This window comes from Brachionichthys hirsutus, chromosome 13, assembly GCF_040956055.1.
Source record: "Brachionichthys hirsutus isolate HB-005 chromosome 13, CSIRO-AGI_Bhir_v1, whole genome shotgun sequence".
NCBI classification, from domain to species: Eukaryota; Metazoa; Chordata; class Actinopteri; order Lophiiformes; family Brachionichthyidae; genus Brachionichthys; species Brachionichthys hirsutus.
In genome coordinates this window covers 10707018-10727480 of record NC_090909.1, presented here as the reverse complement: position 1 = coordinate 10727480, position 20463 = coordinate 10707018, and the positions used below count along the sequence as shown (strand labels likewise).

Genomic DNA, 20463 nt, shown 5'->3' with positions numbered 1-20463 from the left:
TGATCAATAAAGGTCCTTTTCTCTCTGAAATGTTTCCCACATGTTTTACATTCATAGGGCTTCTCACCAGTGTGGATTCTCATGTGAATAATGAAGTGACTTTTTTGTCTGAAATATTTCCCACATGTTTTACAATCATTAGGCTTTTCTTCTGGGTGGATTCTCATGTGGACTTTCCAGCTCTTGCGTGTTGTGTAATCCTTGTTACATAATGTACAAACATATGGCTTCTTACTTGCGTTATTTCTTCCCTGGGATTGAAACTGGGGCTCAATCTCAACATCTTCTCTGCTCGTTTCACCTCCCTCATCATGGCTGACAGATACGTGAGAGCTCTTAGAAATCAGCAGGTCAATGTCTGCTGCTCCAACCACAGAGATTATAATCGGCATGTTGACGACAGACTCTGCCTCTGCTGCACCATCTTCATCTTTCATGTACAGAGTCTGATCTTCACTCTGGTCATTTTCCTCATGAGTTGGAGTCAACATGACGACATGAGTCTCCTCCTTCAGTACAAGCTGCTCTCCCTCCTGACTGGTGAGGAGTTCCTCTGGTTCCTCTTTCAGGTGAGGAAGCTCTGGGTCCTCTTGCTTCATGCTGGACTTCACCTCCTGGTTCCAGAGCTGCTGGTCAGCAGGGACCTCCTCCTCCTCCTCCTCCTTACAGACATGACGCTGTGGGCAATCTGGAGGGACAGAGAACAAGAGGAAGGTGACGCTATTGTGATGACACAGACGTAGATGATAATGATGATACATATATTTATTAGATAGAATGTTAGAGTACAAGTACAGTCAAACAGTAGCATGTATTACAGTACAAGTACAGTCACACAGTAGCATGTATTACAGTACAAATACAGTCACACAGTAGCATGTGTAACCGGATGGGATGTAATTAGGCAGGCAGGTGTGGGAGGGAGCACCTGTGGCCCATTTGCCACTGATTGGGGGGGCGTATAGGTGCTTCCCCTCCCTCGTTCCCTCGTTCCTGTCTTTGTGTTTTCCCCGTCGAAGGCAGGTTGGCCGTAGACTGTCATGCCTTGTCTCTCCTTTTTTTTTAGAGTGTTAAATAAATATTTTGAATTATTAAATGCCGTGCTGGTCGTCACTGTGAGCGGACCTGTGGGTGGGAAACCCGCTAAAACGAGCTGGGAACCAAAGGAATGAAAAAATAGCTCTTTAGGTTGAAAGTCCTGAAGTGGCGTTGTCGGCAGAGGTCAGACCGTTTGGCCCCATATCCCCAAAGCCACACATGTATTACAGTACAAGTAGAGTCACACAGTAGCATGTATTACAGTACAAGTACAGTCAAACAGTAGCATGTATTACAGTACAAGTACAGTCAAACATCCTGTCCAAGAGGAGCGTTTCTAAAAAGCCCTTGCGGTCTTGTTTCCATTGAAAGTCCTTAAACAATACACGAGAAAAAAAGTTACCGTTTGATCAAATATGGATAAATTGACCGTCAAATCTTCCGTTTTATTAATGTACAATGCCTTTTTGTTTACCTATCCTGTGTAACTTCAATTCGGGTCTCAGGCTCCGATCCAGCAGTCCTTGTTGACGATAGAACTCTTCTTCGTCCTTGATGGCCGTTTTTTCATACTTTCCAGAGATATCCTCCTCCGGAGCTGTTACTCGCTTTTTAACTACATTTCCCAAGAACTCAAAGACATTTTTGTTAACTGAACGAAATACTTGAGGAACAAATCAAATACCGACTTTCACTGATCTCACATGCGCAGAGAGCTAACGCAACAAACAGCATTTGTTGACTTTCGGTTGCTGTCCCCCACAATACTGTTAGGTCTGGACCCACAGGACGCAGAGACAAAGAGAACGAATTAAACTTTTCCTTTGGGTTTTCCACAAGTTCTGTATCATTGAAATGTTTTTCTGATTTATGTTCCTCACAAAAAATGAGCCAAGGCCAATAAATATTAGGTTGGAAAAATAATTATTTGTATCATTTTTCTTAAGATAAAAGCTGAAAACGGGTCCCACAGACCCGAATACCTTATAAGGTTTAAATAGAGCGGTGCATGTGATTATCGGCCACAGCCGGACAGGGGTGCCTGCAGACAGACAGACAGCCAGACAGATTGACGGAACATTACCTTGAACTCCAATCATCCCGTCTCTGGGGTGGGGTCACGTATTGTCGCTAGGTTTGACAGGGCTAGGAGGGGACAGGAGGGGGAGGCAGAGGGAGAGTGGGGTGCTAGGACACAGGCCACCCCGGGGGTCATGGGGAGCCATCCCTCTGGGGGGCCCACAGAATGTGGGGTGTTAGTGGGGAGAGGGAGGGGAGGTATTGGCAAATTTTCATAGGCTCTGCTCAATATGCGGATGTCTAATCGAATTGTGCGACAATGAATTGGTTCCCCCTCCTGATTTGCATCAGGATAATCCCTGGCGGTGGCTCAGGGGTCAGCGGAGTTGCCCTGGACAAAATGAGCAGCCGGTTCCAAATGCCGTGAGAACGTGTGAACTTGAGGTAGACTTTATTCCGTGACTGGGATATTGATTGATTTAAATTTCTGTCTGTCTGTCTGTCTGTGTGCATCTGACATCTGTCACTACAGGGAAGAGGATGTTTCTCTAAAAAAAGAAAAGAAAAAGAAATGTCATTATGAGGAGTTTGGACTGCATTTTAGAACACTGCTTAACTCTGAACTGGACACTCTAAATTACCGTCTCAACTCGTGAATCACTATGTAAAATGTATTCAGTGCGCATCAATATAAACCTCAGACCTCAGAAAAGACAGAAACATGAGCAAAGTCCAGGGTTCAAATGTTTGAATACTAGCCACCCCCCCCCCCCCCCCCCCCTAAAAAACAACAACAACAAATAGGGGGGGGAACCAGGCAAACAGTTACGGTTACAAATAAATGAATCTGAATATCACAATGACTGTCGTCTGTCATTATGTTGCTGTATGTTTTCTCCATAACAAATATTGTCAGCACGACACAGCACACCTTCACATCCCTCCAACGTTTACGACCTGCAGCGCTGGAAATGCAGCTCGAATCGCAGGTGCTTCTGGGTCAAATGGGGTTACGCTCTCTCAGAAGTTCCATCCCCCTTTGGAAACCCCTTGGACTTGCAGGTGATTCAATTCAGTTTTATTTCTACAGCGCCAGATCACAACAGAAAGTCATCTCAAGGCACTTTACAGGAGTAGCAGGGAAAGACAGAACCCAACTTGACCCACAAGAGAAAGCACTTTAGCAATGGAGGCAAGGAAAAACTTCCCTTTAACAGGCAGAAACCTTGGACAGAACCTAAGACTCATAGTGGACGGCCATCTGTCTGGACTGGCTGGGTTTGAGAGAGACAGAGAGCGAGAGAGGGTCACTCCATAGCTACTAATTCAGATGTGTTTGCAGCATTTTGTCAGGCTGAGTGCTACAAACATGTCAAAACACCACAGAGGGGGAGGAGTCACGTCAAATGTCACACCCATAGCCTCCAGTCTCAAGTTCCAGCTGTGCTCTCACCTTGTCACACGCAGGAAGGGACGTGGAGATGACAGAATATGGAACATTCCCTGGTTCCAACTCCATTTTGTGAAACTCCTTTAATTTCCATAAGCCAGAAAAGACTGTGGGATACGAGGCTTGAACCGTGTGGGCAAGCTGGACCCATGCGAGTGTCCGGCTGTTCCCCCATTCAGATGCAACACCCCCCCCCCCCCCCCTTCTGACCACATGTCTCCTAACAAAGCAACATCCTCCTCTTTACGCTCTGTCTCTGCTTCTGTGATGTCACGAAACACTTGACCGGCATTTCTTTTTCCCTTTCTGCGACATCTTAAACACTCCACATCCGGAGCAAGGCAGGTTTTCCAGAAACGTTTCATCAGATGTCTACACTGCTGCATCCTGTGACTGTGTCTGCTCCCTCCTCAGAGCCGTCTTCTCACTGCTATTTCTGTTAATATATACATTTAATATGCAAAGCATCATTCATTCATCTTCTTGAAGATGAAATGGTCACCTCGTCTTCGGCCGCTCATCCGAAGTACAGGTCACGCCGTCACGGTAGAGGTGGGATACACCCTGGATGCGTCACCAGCCCAGGGTCACATGTAGAAAGTGATGAGGTTGAGGATATGATGGAGAGCAATCCGGGAACATCCCTCCATACAGAAATTCTCCAACTTCGTGGCCTCTTCTTCATCACACTGCGCAGACGCTTGTAGATCAGGTGACTAAGACGGCCACGGCAAAACCTGTATTTTATGAGCTTTCAACCCTTTTTGGGTGGACTTTGATGTGAGGTTCAGACCAGTATCCTACTTGAAGGTCCAACCATTTTGATGTCCATGTCCATGGCCCCAGGTATTTTAACAAGATGGGAATTGGAAGACAAACAGACTTTCTATCTCGCTATGTCACACCAATCTTTGATGATTGTTACCAAAAAGCATTGTCTTCTGTTTGTCCAAAAAGGCAAAAGGAACTTATGGACATTAATAATAAAAATGATCATAAATTCTATCATGAAATTCAAACAGTCAACCAAAAAAGGTCTCCACTGACATCATCTTTACGATGGCGCAGCATCATGCTCTGTTTCATTCATTCCGTTTTAAACTGCTGCACAGACGGAAGTGCTCAGATCCAGACCTTAGGTTGGACTTGCTGATTTTCTGCAAACAACCGGCTTTAATTAAAATAAGAAAGCCAAACAAATGAAACGTGTGATCAAGGTCTGCCTCTGCGTCGACTTCTGTCAAACCTGGAGAATGTTAGGTTTATGCTTCCCTCTAGCGGTAATGTGTGAAAATACACATTCACTGCAACTCAGACCATAAAACACACTGACATACATACGCATCAAAACACAGACAGTACACAGATACATTCATTCATTCATCTTCCAATCCGCTTAGTCCGTTACCGGGTCGCCTATCCCAGCAGTCAAAGGGCGAGAGGCGGGGTACACCCTGGACAAGCCGCCAGTTCATCGCATGGCCACACACAGACCTACTGGTGCGTAGGAACCGATTAATCTAGTTCCCATTATTTTTTATGGGAAATATAGTTTCGGTTTTCAAACAGTATTACGTAACAAATGATGTTCTAGAACCGAGGTTCCACTGTAATGGAGAACCGAGGTTCCACTGTAATGGAGCTCACTGACTGGCACAGTGAACAGTAGCAACATCTACTGATGTTTATCCACCACCACTATCGCTGCCTTCAAGTGCTCTGGGAAAGATGAGCTTTACCACCTGCTAAATAGTAATTACGACTGCGTCCTGTTCATGTGCTTTTGTTGTCGTAGCAAAAATAGAAGTACATGTACATACAGGTACTATCCGAGTTACGACCTGCACGATTTACAACCACCCGTACAACCGGTACCGCTCCGTGAGACATTTGTTGCCAGGCTAGAAAAAGTCAATAATTTAAAAAAATTCCATTTAATTAATTATTAGAGTCTGACATGCGTTTCATCTTGAAAAACGACCAGATTTAATTATCCCCTGTGAATATTGGTCACGTGAAAATTCGTAAAAAAAAGAAAATAATGAATGAATATTTGGAGAGCTTCTTTACAGCTGAGGAGAAAGAGGAGTAGCCGACAACCTCCAAGAAAAGAAAGCTTCTTTTAACAATCAACAACAAGAGTCATGCTGAAAACACGCGGTTATCTCCAGCGGACGCCGCACCAAGTGCGCTCTGCGTAAAATGTGGAGAAATCTAGCAAACGAGCCCTCGAAGCTGCGTCGGCACATCGAGACCAAGAACCTGGATTCAAAGACAAAACGTTGACATGTTTCGAACGTGCTGATGGGGACATAAACATCTAATCCTGTCCTGCCTCTTTACACACAATCAGGCTTTATTGTTTCAACATGTCAAACACAAACATCTTTCAAAAGTAAAAAATGTGAACATGAAGGACAGAAGGAATTATTGAGGCCACAACCTGAGTAGCTACTTCTGTAATAATTGTTTCGTAGTTATTACAAGTTGTGGGGTGGCACAACTAACGGTTAACCACTACCTCTGGCGTAGTGGTTAGTGCGAGGACAAGATCCCGGATAAAGCGGCCAACATGAGTGTCCTCTGCAGGGTGCCTGGAGACATCCTTAGAGACGGGGTGAGGAGCTCAGTCACCAGGGAGGAACTCGGAGTAGAGCCGCTGCTCCTCCTCCGACTGGAGTCAGCTGAGATGGCTGGGGCATTTATTTCGAATGGACGCTTTCCTGGGGAGGTGTTCCCCGCATGTCCCACTAGGACAGTGCTTCTCAATTATTTTCTGTCGCGCCCCCCCTAGGAAGAAAAAAACATTTCGCGCCCCCCCCCCGAAAAAAAAAAAACTCTTGTATCCTTATTAACATACAAAGAAATATGAAAAAGTAAGAAATATATCAATCAATCAATCAAATCTTTATTTGCAGACACAATGGTCCAATTAAAAAGCACACATAACATTTACAACATTTACATAGTAAACACAGTAATCCTACAATAACATCAGGTACCAATGACACCAAATACCTGAGTTAAACTTCACAGCACTTAGGCTTGGCTGAGTCAGTGTTCTGATGATGTCATTCCCTGAGTCATGCAGCCGACATATAAACCTGTATGACAGGTGCCTCAGCTGAGCATCAAGGGCGTTAACCCCGACACCACAGAACATCTCACCGGCGCTGGACCATCTTGGCTTCCTGAGAAGTATCCGCATGCAGTTATTGTATGCCACCCTCAACTTCTGCATGCTGGCCTGTTTGTACTTGATCCACAAGGGGGCAGTATAGAGCGGCGTACAAAAGGCCCTGAAGAGGGTGACTTTGACCGCTTCAGAGCAAAAACTAAATTTCTTCTTCAGCATGTTGGCCTGCGCATACAGCATCCGCCGCTGTCTATACATGTCATCATCATCTCCCAGCTGGTCATTGATGATGTGGCCCAGATATTTAGTTCTGCTGCAGACAGACAGCACTTGCCCTGACAGATAAAATCTTGGGAAGTCCAAACCCTTATCCTCTCTCGTTCTGCAAACCATGACGGCACTCTTCTTGGCATTATACTTTACATCAAACCTGATACCATAGCCAGTGCATATGTCCAGGAGCTGCTGGAAGCCAGCACTGCTCGGTGACAATATGGCCAGGTCATCAGCATACATAAAGTGATTGATCAAGGTGTCACCAAGCATACAACCAGTATTACAGCTGTTGAGCTGCACAGAGAGATCATGCATGTAGAAGTTAAAAAGCACCGGCGAAAGAAGCCCACCCTGGCGGACACCGTTCCCCACAGCAAAAGGAGGAGAGACCACATTACCCCACCTAACCTGCATGGTCTGATTCGCATACCAATATGCCAGGATTCTAAGAAGACAGTTTGGCACACCTCTCTCCCTCAGCTTCAGGAACAGCTTCCGATGGTTCACACGGTCAAATGCCTTAGAGGCATCGATGAAGCCCACCAATACAGAGGAGTCTTTAGCCTTATACATGTCAATCACTTCTTTCAGACCATAAATACACATGTCAGTACCATAGATCAACTTACAACAAAGAATAACTTTATTACCATTTTTTTTAGTCTGCAACCGAAAATCAGGAAGCCGGGTCTTTCTTCTTCTCCCACCGTAGATTGTTTACAACTGCTCTTCTTCTGCTAACACTCCCTGCGCGCACTCTGACAATCAGGGCACCACTGCCAACTACTGGAGTGGATGTGCAATGACACTTTAATCTCGTAAGGCAGAAAAACATTTTCTCCGCGGTCACAGGCGCCCCCCCTGACATCGCACCGCGCCCCCCTAGGGGGGCGCGCCCCACCATTTGAGAACCACTGCACTAGGAGCAGGCCTCGGGGAAGACCCAGGACACCTCCGGATCCCCCTGGAAGAGCTGGATGAGGTGGCTGGGGAGTGGGAAGTCCGAAAGTCCCTGCTGAGACTGTTGCCTCGGCATTAAACGGTTATACCCACGGTTGCTCCCTCTTGATTTGTTTGTTGCAACGTTGAATTTCTGTTAATCTTTTCCCAAATTTCTGGGTGCTAAATAAAATTTATTTTACCCGTCGGCCATCGGGGTTATTTTGTGCTAATTCTCTTTGCCCAACGAGACGGGTCGTAAGAAAAAGGCCCAAAAAACACAACATTCAATACGCAAAGAGCTACACGCTCTGAAGACGAGCCAGCCGGAGACAACGATTGCAGAAGCAAAACGGGAGGACACAGAAGGGAACGGAACATCACCTGGCTGGGAACAGCAGGTCGAGTCAGGTTTTAAGGAGTTTTAAGGAGAGGCTGCTGGTGATTGGTGGGGACTTTCAGGTGTGGCGTGTTGGAATCTTGCTGGTTCGTCTTCGGCTGCACCTGAGTGGCATGAGGGGAGCAAATGTGGTCAATGGCTCAGAAGCACACAAAAGCAAAGTGCAGGTTCATAACACTTCTTCTATTAACGCTGATCTTTAGATCTTTTCATAGATTCTCTATTAGATTCAATTCAGATGATTGGCTGGGCCATTTTAGCAGCATTATATTATTTCTCTGAAAGTTTCCTTGGCTTGTGTGTTTGGGATCATCCCTTGTTTCATCTTCACCTTCTTGGTTGATGGCAGTCGATTTCTATCAATAATGTCTTTGTACATTCTACCTTCAATTAATGGAAGTTTGCCCCTGTCGTGTGCTGATGGCAGCCCCACACCATGGCGTTCCCAAGCTTCACTGTTGCTATGGTGTTTTTAGGGTGAAGTATTTGTCCTCCATACATGGTTACGGCATCCAAAAAGTTCAGTTCTGCTCTCATCTGACCGGAATATATTCTCTCAGTACTTCACAGGAGTGTCTAAAGTTATGTTGGGCTTTTTGCACTTCCATTTCTTCCTGTGTTCAACACTTTTTCCTGCGTCTTTGTCTCAGGTTTTATTTATTTGGATGTGTGGGCTCAATACAGAGTGTCAACCACTCTGTATTGAACCTTCATGATCTATAGGTACAGCGAACAATACAGTATGTGTAAGGCTCCTTTTTCTGCATTAAAATAAAATACAGTAAAAAAAACAGTTTTACTTTTAGCATGGCTAAACTCAATCAAAATCATAACGTGAATCCATTCCGAACTGCATGTGCTGCAGTCGCTCATCGCAGCACCAGCGATCACTGAAGACGTTTTGCTTTGTCAGGCTGGGGGGGCTGAACCGCTCTGTAGCGTCCCTGACAGGAATTCTTCACGGACGAGTTACATTTTTCCCCTCTTACCTTTCTCCTTATGTAAAGTAAGTACAGTAACCCAAAAGCGACGATGAGGATGGCGATGACGACCACCCCAGCAACGATAAGGACCACGTTCTCATTGGCATCTCCTGTTGGAAGGAAATGACGAAAGAACAGTCAATTAAAAAATACATTGATCTGTCAAATAAATTATCTATCCATACCAGGGTTATAATAGTTTTGGATTTTTAATTATCGTTTAGTTTTAGTTAGTTTTGAATTTGTTTTCTCTAATTCAGTTAGTTTTAGTTAGTTTTTAGAGTGGATTTGTTAGTTTTTATTAGTTTTAGTTTTGTTTTTATTAGTTTAATTTAGTTTTTATTAGTTTTAGTTTTTTATACTTTCAGTTATTTGTCAGATGCAGGATTAAAATATAATAAAATAATACAACTCAACAAAAGATAACACATAAAACATTTATTCAGTAATTTTAAACAACCAACCGTAACAGTCCGCAGCGTAGCTGCTAACGTGCTACAATCTCGGACTTAATACTTTATTTGCTGCTGATGATTTGCTCTCAGCGTGGACGAGCTTTCTGGCTCTTGATATCAGCGAGTCAGTATTTGGGTCCTTCAGGACAGCGTTCAGGGTGAGCTGAAGGGTGAGAGCACCCTTCAGCTGGAACTTGTTGGTTTCTCCATCTGGCAGGTCAAGCTCTGAGCAAAAAGAACAAACAAATGTAAAACACACAAAGAATAGTACAGTTAAATAATTATGTATTAATTAGGACTGTCTGTAATAACCCTTGTTTTTACAGCAGGGATAATAACGTTACTTGTTTCATGATGTTTAATTTCTTACACTGTTAGCACCCTAAATTAGTTTCCCCAGGATAACACATTTAATATTGTATATTTATAATGAAGCCCAATATTAGATCTGAAATCATGACATGACAATAACGATGATGTCAGTGTGACAATTATACATTTCAGGTTTTAGCAGATGGAGGCTCTAACATTTGTGATTGCCATTTTAGGTTTTGGATCAGAATGAGTAAAATAAATAATTTATTTCCTCTCCTTTTGGGACTTTATGGGGTTTTAATATCAATTAAAGTTTACAACACTGATTATTGTTACATTTTATATCAGCATAAAAGGTCAACAAGACTAATGTATTTGGGACTAGAACCACTCACCAACGTGTTCAGTGTCTCCTCGTCCGTCTCTAATCCAATCCACGGTTCATCCAGACCATCTCCAGGTCCTCCTGGCTGAGGGGGGCTCCATCAGGGGGCTCCATCGGGGGGCTCCTCACTTTGGGCTTGGCCTCTGTCTCCAAGCAGCTCGTCTTCTTCTCATGTCTCATTAATGCAGCGAGCCATGCCCCCCCCCCCCCCAGTGTGTGTGTGGCAGGGTTATAATAGTTTTGGATTTTTAATTATAGTTTAGTTTTAGTTAGTTTTGAATTTGTTTTCTCTAATTCAGTTAGTTTTAGTTAGTTTTTAGAGTGGATTTGTTAGTTTTTATTAGTTTTAGTTTTGTTTTTATTCGTTTAATTTAGTTTTTATTAGTTTTAGTTTTTCATACTTTGTGTTATTTGTCAGACGCAGGATTAAAAAATAATAAAATAATACAACTCAACAAAAGATAACATAAAATAATTTATATTTTATATATAACAATATATAATATTTTATATATAACAGTCCGCAGCATAGCTGCTAACGTGCTACAATCTCGCAGTTAGCTTTCTTGTTTCTCTCTGTCGTAATAAACACATCCCACATGGGGCTGGAGCGCTCGGCACTTCCTGCCGGCTTCCGTCGGTAGTGACGTCACCAACCCGATTCTCAACGAGCAGTGACGGGAACAGCCGGACGGAGCCGCCAGCACACGTAACTCCGAGCAAAATATATCAATTTCAAAATCGATAAAAACGAAAACGAAGAGATGAGTGTCTTTTTATTAGTTTTAGTTAGTTTTGTGAACGGACAATACCGTTTTAGTTAGTTTTCGTTTTCTATTTTAATTATTGTTTTTATTTAGTTCTAGTTAACGAAAATGTTTTTTCAATTCTAGTTTTCGTTTTTTTGTTAGTTTTTGTTAACTATAATAACCCTGATCCATACACACATTTACTTGAATGTATGTTATCTAGTATAACCACTGTGCATCAGAGATATCCTAAAACCATTCCAGATGTCAGAAATCTAAGTACTTTTAATTCTGGGCAGAATTTTGCTCGCTGGGAATCTTCTCCAGGCATTCAGGAGAAAGCTGCAACTCTGTTTTGTGCAGACACATAAATGTATTGAGGAGCAAGAAATTCATTGTGATTTTTCAGATCTGGCTGGCCTTTTCTTTTAATTCTTTGTCTATAAACATTTTAAGATTCAGGTTGAATGTTTTTTTGTTTGCTCTGGAATTTGTAAGGACTAGTTCAGGGATGGGCAACAGTGAGCTGCCCCATGAGTCAAGCCTTTTTCCACTCGATTTTATGGGCGTTTTTTATATATATATAGTTATTCAATAACCATGCAGAGTAATACAAAAATCCCACCGATAAGCTCAAAGTCAGGTGCTAATCAGCTAATTAGAGTTGTCACCACGGAGGTTTGTGTTGACAGTAAAAGTGCCGTTATTCAAGTGAATAAAATAAAAAGTTAAATGTTTTCAGTAACGTGGGAGGCTAAAGCTAGCTGCAGTAGCCATTCGCCGTTAGCATGTAACAGAGACCTAAATATTAGGTTAACCACGTGAAATACAAGACAGTGAATTAGTCCCTAACGCTGCATTAATTCCCTGTCACTTTAGTAGTTGTTCATCACTTCTGCATAGATTAAAGTTTGTATTTTTCGTTCCACTTTCTTAATTCTTTCAACTGCTCGTGTGGTCCTCCACAAACGCAGACATTTCTCATAGTAGTTTGACGTTTTGGGGAAGGGCATAAACCGTACACCTCCTTCCTGTCGTTCGGGGTAATGTTTCACCATGCTAATCAAAACGTATGCTCGAAAACGTATGCTCACACGCGTCAAACAGACATGACGTGTAGTGTCGTGATTGGCCTACTAAGTCATGTGGCCGTGTTTTACAGAAAGGTCAATGAATCTGAAGCAACAGACGAACAATAATTTAGACTCCCCGCCTCTAGGGGGCACTCCCTTAAAAAGTAAGCGGTCAGTGCACCACCTTTCCAACCTGCTCCTCCCGAGCAGAAAGGACACGAGGTTGATTATTGACCGGAGTTTATGGAATCTGACGCAGTCATGTAGGGTGGGGGCCTCTATCTCACCACCGCTCAATGGTTGGTGTACAAAGATACCAAGAACTATTTATAACCTTAGATCCCATTAGGAGGGAAATGAGCTGCTTGGCAGAGGTCTGCACTCTGAGTGCTTTTCTAGTGACTTAAGCACAAATAGATTTTGAGCCAACGATTGTAGATGGAAATAAAAACAGACACAATCACAACGGACGAATCTCAGTCTTACTCCAGTTGGTTATGATCTTGTCTTTGTCCAGTCGGATGATTATGACGCCGTCCTCCACACCAGAGAGCTCGAACACACAGTCGTATCTCGTCCAGTCTTCAGGTGCCACCGATGACAGGTTCAGGTCAACACTCATCTGGAAGGTGTCGTCGTGGTTGGGGAGGATCTCTCTGTGGACCACTTTCTCACGAAGCATTTTTTCATCTTTCCTCCAAGTGAGCGTCGCACCACGAGGATAAAAACCTGTAGCGTGGCAGGTGACCGGAGAGGAGGGAGTCCTCTGGAGGAGAAACATTAAGGGGAGCTCTGGGGAGACGGAGTGAGAGGGAGACATGGCGTAAGGGTCTCGACCGAAGACCGCTGGGACGGGCTCCAGCGCTACCTGCGATCCGGTTGCGGATAAAAGCGGTTGTCAAAATGAATAAATGAAAGGGCATCAAGGGAAGCAGCGAATCATGAGGAATGCTGAATAGAAAAGGCACATGGTGAAAAAGCAAGAGAAGCAACCAAAGAGAGCGTGAAAAACTTTAAAAACTATGAACAGGAGTTCCTCTGTTACTTCATATCAAGAACACTGGCTGCGTTTACATGGACAAGTTTAATCGGATTAAAAGCCTGATCGGAATAAAAATGCTTCATGTACACACCCAAATCAGATTAGTCTGACCTAATCAAGCTCATTCCGGTCAAGATTTTATTCCGATCGAGAGGGATGGTTTTTTTATACCATTCAATAATAATCCGATCAGGGCGCATGGAAACACGTATTCCGACGTTTCGGTACAAGCCGTCCTTACAGCACATGACATCAGCGATTCGATTCAATGTTTTGTTTACAACAGAAGTCGCTATGGCTTCTTCTTCTTCTACTATTTCCGATATATTTGGTAAAATTGCGCATGTCAAAATAATTCTTCCGATCGAAAGTGTGACGCATGAACACGCAAGTCCTGATCGGATCAATATTTTTAGGGTCCATGAACACAGTGCATCCGGCCATAATTTGACTCCGAACTCTGATCGGATTAAAGACATTTTGTCCATGTAAACGCAGCCTTACCCCTTTCAATAGCTCACCATGTTTGCTTGACAATCATGCTCATATCTGTCAATGATTGTTCAACAGTAGGTACACAGTGTTGGGACTCAGGATTAGGATTCCTAACCCAAGAAGGATTAGGAATAAACTCAGAAACAGAAAAAGAAGACGCCATCATGTTAATTTACCTCTTCTCAGGAGCGTGTTCTTGCCATAGTCCACATACATCTCCAGCCAACCGGGCAAAGTCTGAGTGAAGAATTTCTCATTGTGTTTTATTCTCGGCCAGTCGGCATTCCATTTGTCTTTGGTGGACACGGCCTTCGACTGCGCAGTGACCCACGTAAATGTGTTCATATCGAATGATATCAAGTCTTCTCCATCGTAGCCATACTGATTAAAACCTTTTTTCACATTAGTCTCATCGTTCCACTCGCAGCCAAACATCCTTTGTAAAATGTGGCCACCTGAGACAAAGAGACAGAAAACAGAGACTCTCAGAAATCTTGAAAATGCCGCGCATCGCGTAATTCACAGCGGGGGGTTGTAAACCGGGTAAAGATCCTTCTTTAGGTAGCTACAGTCTTTTGATTTAGCCATATATATTACATGAAAAAACAGTCTTCCTTAAAACAATATTTTCTGCTAAAATATCCAAATACAAATGACAGTAAACAATTTGTCTCTTCATTAAATAGTGTACTTAACATAATGTAAGTAGTAGACCATTTATTTTATACCATCTCACGTAGCTCCAATTGATATTAATGAAATGTAACTGATAGTCTTTGCGAAACAATCATGATGAGAAAGTGCTAAAGGTTTTTAGTGTAATAGTACTTCAAGGACAGATATTGAGTGCAGTCCTCCTGTGTACTCGTAGCTCGCGTGGCTCAGCTCGCGGTGCCGTTTGCAAGATGACGACCATGAACCCGCGATGAAGTTTGGACGTTATGGACGGAAATGTTTTACTGAATGTGCGCCTGAATCCAAATAAAACGCCTCGTTGAATTTTAATTTGTTGCAAAATCAATCTACTGTAATCTGACCGGTTTAAATATAGACAGCTTCAGTGTTCGGTAGTGTGTGTGTGTGTGTGTGTGTGCGTGTGTGCAACTGTGCGCATAGGGCAGAGCTCTCAGCAACAAGGTGGTCCTTTATCGCTCATCTCCATGTTCCCTCTCTCATTCTTAACCCTTTATTTCCAAAAGTTTGATTTTCCTTTCCCCCAAAAAAGCTGATAGATACAAGCCAAACACATGCATCTGCACTTTACATGAAAAGAAAATCCGGATTTTGCAAAAGTTAGAGCAGTAGTAGAGCAGTTATATAAACATTTATGTTTGTTTGTTTGTTTTTACAAATTTCCAGACATTAGAGTGTTCTAACGATTACTTCATGGTGCGGGCTTTAAAGGGTTAAACTATTATTTCAAAAAGAGGGCTGGACACCACCAGTGTCAAGTAAATGTAAAAATATCATTCAGGAAGCTAAACATAAACGTGTCTAATCACGTAGAGGAAGAACGAAAGTGAGTTGACTTTATCTGAGCTGTGATTTATTTCTCACAGGGCGGGGCTGATGAGTCACACGATGTCACGGCTGACCCACACCAGAGTCGGATACAAGTCGCCTGCACCGTCGGACCACCATGAAGAAATGCACTTATGGTGGAGTCAGGGTTATTATAGTTAACGAAAACTAACGAAAAAACGAAAACTAGAATTGAAAAAACATTTTCGTTAACTAGAACTAATAAAAACGATAATTAAAATAGAACACGAAAACTAACTAAAACGGTATTGTCCGTTCACAAAACTAACTAAAACTAATAAAAATTAAAGACACTAATCTCTTCGTTTTCGTTTTTATCGATTTTGAAATTGATTTATTTTGCTCGGAGTTACGCGTGCTGGCGGCTCCGTCCGGCTGTTCCCGTCACTGCTCGTTGAGAATCGGGTTGGTGACGTCACTACCGACGGAAGCCGGCAGGAAGCGCCGAGCGCTCCAGCCCCATGTGGGATGTGTTTATTACGACGGAGAGAAACAAGAAAGCTAACTGCGATTAGCCCCCCCCCCCGTAACAGAAGCAGCCCCCCGGCTAGCAGTTAGCACCGCGAAGGAGACAACAATAAGGGACTGCTTTTAACCTGCACCGACTGGAGCCCCCCCCCCCCCACACACACACTGGGGGGGCATGGCTCGCTGCATTAATGACACATGAGAAGAAGATGAGCTGCTTGGAGCCAAGCCCAAAGTGAGGAGCCCCCTGATGGAGCCCCCTGATGGAGCCCCCCCGATGGAGCCCCCCTCAGCCAGGAGGCCCTGGAGATGGTCTGGATGAACCGTGGATTGGATTAGAGATGGACGACGAGGACACTGAACACGTTGGTGAGTGGTTCTAGTCCCAAATACATTAGTCTTGTTGACCTTTTATGCTGATATAAAATGTAACAATAATCAGTGTTGTAAACTTTAATTGATATTAAAACCCCATAAAGTCCCAAAAGGAGAGGAAATAAATTATTTATTTTACTCATTCTGATCCAAAACCTAAAATGCCAATCACAAATGTTGGAGCCTCCATCTGCTAAAACCTGAAATGTATAATTGTCACACTGAAATCATCGTTATTGTCATGTCATGATTTCATATCTAATATTGGGCTTCATTATAAATATACAATATTAAATGGGTTATCCTGGGGAAACTAGTTTAGGGTGCTAACAGTGTAAGAAATTAAACATCATGAAACAAGTAACGTTATTATCCCTGCTGTAAAAACAAGGGTTATTACAGACAGAGTCCTAATTCATCAATAATTATTAAACTGTACTATTCTTTGTGTGTTTTACATTTGTTTGTTCTTTTTGCTCAGAGCTTGACCTGCCAGATGGAGAAACCAACAAGTTCCAGCTGAAGGGTGCTCTCACCCTTCAGCTCACCCTGAACGCTGTCCAAATACTGACTCGCTGGTATCAAGAGCAAGAAAGCTCGTCCACGCTGAGAGCAAATCATCAGCGGCAAATGAAGTATTAAGTCAGAGATTGTAGCACGTTAGCAGCTATGCTGCGGACTGTTACGGTTGGTTGTTTAAAATTACTGAATAAATGTTTTATGTGTTATCTTTTGTTGAGTTGTATTATTTTATTATATTTTAATCCTGCATCTGACAAATAACTGAAAGTATAAAAAACTAAAACTAATAAAAACTAAATTAAACTAATAAGAACAAAACTAAAACTAATAAAAACTAAATTAAACTAATAAAAACAAAACTAAAACTAATAAAAACTAACAAATCCACTCTAAAAACTAACTAAAACTAACTGAATTAGAGAAAACAAATTCAAAACTAACTAAAACTAAACTATAATTAAAAATCCAAAACTATTATAACCCTGGGTGGAGTCAATGAAAGGTCACCAAAGGTCAACTAAAATGCGATTGGCTTATAAATGTAAGACGTAACATGTACCTCCGGTTTGGTTGTAGCGCTGATTCAGAGTATTCAACGTGTTCCTGAAGTGGTTGGGTCCATTCTCGAAACATTCTTGTCGATACAGCATCAGATGATGAGGCTCCTTCTTGAAGAACGCATTGACCCAGTCGTGTCTGATCTCCACCGTCTTTATGTTGTTGTCACAGTAACCCACCAGGACATCGTCAAACAGTACCGCTACCGCGTACTCTGGGAAGTTTGGGATTCCAGAAGAAGCCGTGAAGAAATACTTGAGGGAATGTTTGACTGCAGAACAAACAAGGGTTATACATGCAGTATTATGCACAGCATCATCCACGTTCCAAAGAAATACAGTAATACCTCGACATACGAGTGTTCCGAGCAAAATTTAGCTTTGAGACACGAGAATAAATTTGAGATGCGAGCAACTTCCAGATGTTGCCGCTAAATGGCCGAGCGCTGCGAGCGCGCTTCACTCGTTCAGTTCAGGTATTCACCGCCTTGGGTACTCGTCTCCTGTGCTGTGTTTCCATTATTTGCTTGATTTTGTATCCGTGAGTATTTCTTATTAGTGATGGATCCAAAAAAAGTGAGTGGTAACGATGGCAAGATGCTAGCTGCAGAGCTAGCTGGAATACAGAGCTAATGCTTTGCTAGTTTTGCTATGTGTGCACACCTGCGAGCTTCCAGCGCCTCTCCCAATCAGTCAATATTGTCCAACACTCAGAGGCATCCGTGCAGAAACTCTCCCAGAACTTTGGTTCCGCACGGAGCACTTAGATCGCGCTAGTAATAAATATAATGAGAAAAAAATTCTAAAACCGAAAAACCGAAACAGTACGCAAGTGGACCAAACCGAACCCCTAGTGTAATTCCAGAGAAACCTGGAGCATGAAGAGATGGATCGTAATCAGGAAATACTAAAAGTAAACTGTCAGGAAGCTGAAACAAGGAATGTCCTGCATTTACTATATGCAAAGTAAAAAAATATAAACTAAATACTCCAAACACAATGTAAACATGTGCTCACTATGTAAACACACATATTTGCATCAGATAAGAAAGAAAACTTTTTGTTACAGTGCAAGCACACAAAATTATGTTTACACCCCTTGAAACACACACATGCAGAGGGAAGAAGGTGGATGTGCCGCCATGATCGGCGCACCCGGAGCAGTTGAGGGGGGGGGGGGCTGTTTTTTTCTGGTTAAATACAAAACACATACATATGAAGGATATACAATTTACACACATTTTTAGGGAAAAAAGAAGAAGCTGAAGTCAAAAACGTATTTCTGCTTCTCCTACTCCCATTCTTTAAATCGAATGACCTGAATCTACAGCAAAATGAACAATAATTAAACTACAGTCATAAATCACTTACATGCCTTTATGGCATTTGAGAATTATAGTTTTTCTAAAACTCAGCATAATTTAAATTTGACTTTCAACTGATTCCATCATTTAACACGAATAACAGAAAAATGCAGCAAGTTATTAAACAATTCGGCGTTATTACATAATGATGTGAAAATGTATTACATGTGCACATAATGCGGTGTTATTACATAGGCGTTATTACATAATGAGGTGCTATTACATAGGCGTTATTACATAATGCGGTGCTATTACATAGGCGCTATTACATAGGCACTATTACATAATGCGGTGCTATTCATAGGCGTTATTACATAATGCGGTGCTATTACATAGGCGCAATTACATAATGCGGTGCTATTACATAGGCGTTATTACATAATGCGGTGCTATTACATAGGCGTTATTACATAATGCGGCGTTATTACATAGGCACTATTACATAATGCGGTGCTATTACATAGGTGTTATTACATAATGCGGTGCTATTACATAGGCGTTATTACATAATGCGGTGCTATTACATAGGCGTTATTACATAATGCGGTGCTATTACATAGGCGTTATTACATAATGCGGCGTTATTACATAGGCGTTATTACCTAATGCGGTGCTATTACATAGGCGTTATTACATAGGCGTTATTACCTAATGCGGTGCTACAGGGCTTGAATCATTTTGACACTGCAGTAATTCGTAAAGGTATTATTTTGTGTTCTACACGGAGAAACAGTAGTACCGGTACTACTAGCAGGTCTCCGCTCCGCTGCTTTGCTTTACTTGATGCCCGGAGGCGTCTCCTCATCCCCGGCATGAACGTCTCGCTGCACGCGGGACGCTGCTCGTTCCCCGGGGCGTCAGTCTGAGCGAACGGGCGCAGTGTGCGTTTGAAAGTTGTCCATTTACGACGCGATGTTTATTCAAGCTTCTAAAATGATGTCGGCAGCCCATAATATCCAACGGAGGCTGCCTGGATGATTTCACATCCAAATATGGTTTTCAGTTCAGTGCGCGTAAACGCGCGCAAGTCAAAACTCGTGTCGGCTCCACACCGACTCGGATAAAGTTTAAATACATTTAAATAGCAACCTTACCTGGTGAGGAAAGGTGAACGAACAGAAGCAGAAAAAATAACACGCACGTCATTTTGCTGTGATGCAGCACGAATAACTGTAAACGCACATGAAGGCGGAGTTTGCGGTGACTCACCGCAGGGTCAACATGGACTGTTTCCGTTACGGCGGCGCCATCTTGGTACGGTACTTGTTCCAGATTTATGCAAGTCTGTGTTGTTCATCTTGAAATGATGAGACAGCTTTTATCTTATTTGTCAGTCCAAAACCGGAATTCCTTCTTCCTCGTGCTCGCTGTCTAAAATGGAATCACTCTGCCCCCTGCTGGTAGAACAATGTAGCTACAAGAATGACACTGCAGATCAAGACACACCCACACAACAGTGCCCCCCCGAGGAAAAAGAAAGCACCCCACACCCTCTCCACCGCGACGATAAATAATATAATTTGTCTATAAAATTGTTATAAGTATACCTCTGAATAACATTGTATCTTTATTAACAAAGAAAAAGAAAGAAAGAAATATACATCAACTTACAACAAAGAATAACTTTATTAACATTGTTTTAGTCTGTAACAGAAAAAACGTAATAATAATTACATCTTTATTTAAACTACAAAAAATGTTCGACCAACTGAACCTTTTGATACTGAAAAATAAAATTAAATAAAATCAATAAATAATCAATACAAATTTATCAGCAACATTAACTCAGGAGCATAATATATAAAACGTTTTAAGTTATAAAATAAAAATGAATAAAACAATAAAACAAACAACAAGTCAGGATTAATGGCTACAACGA

At 42.4% G+C, this 20463-nt stretch overlaps 2 protein-coding genes across 2 annotated transcripts in view; both read right to left on the bottom strand.

The window, feature by feature from the left end:
• LOC137902739 (zinc finger protein 420-like) overlaps positions 1-20463 on the bottom strand; it is a 103645-nt gene that overhangs the window by 19279 nt on the left and 63903 nt on the right. The window lies entirely within an intron of this gene.
• LOC137902744 (major histocompatibility complex class I-related gene protein-like) lies at positions 6-19730 on the bottom strand. The gene is made up of 7 exons (XM_068746814.1): positions 19679-19730; positions 17223-17492; positions 13933-14211; positions 12706-13011; positions 9249-9352; positions 8244-8363; positions 6-688 (listed from the first exon to the last, which is right to left on the bottom strand). The coding sequence occupies exons 1-6, from the start codon at positions 19728-19730 to the stop codon at positions 8274-8276; spliced, it is 1101 nt and encodes a 366-aa protein (XP_068602915.1). The 3' UTR covers positions 6-688; positions 8244-8273.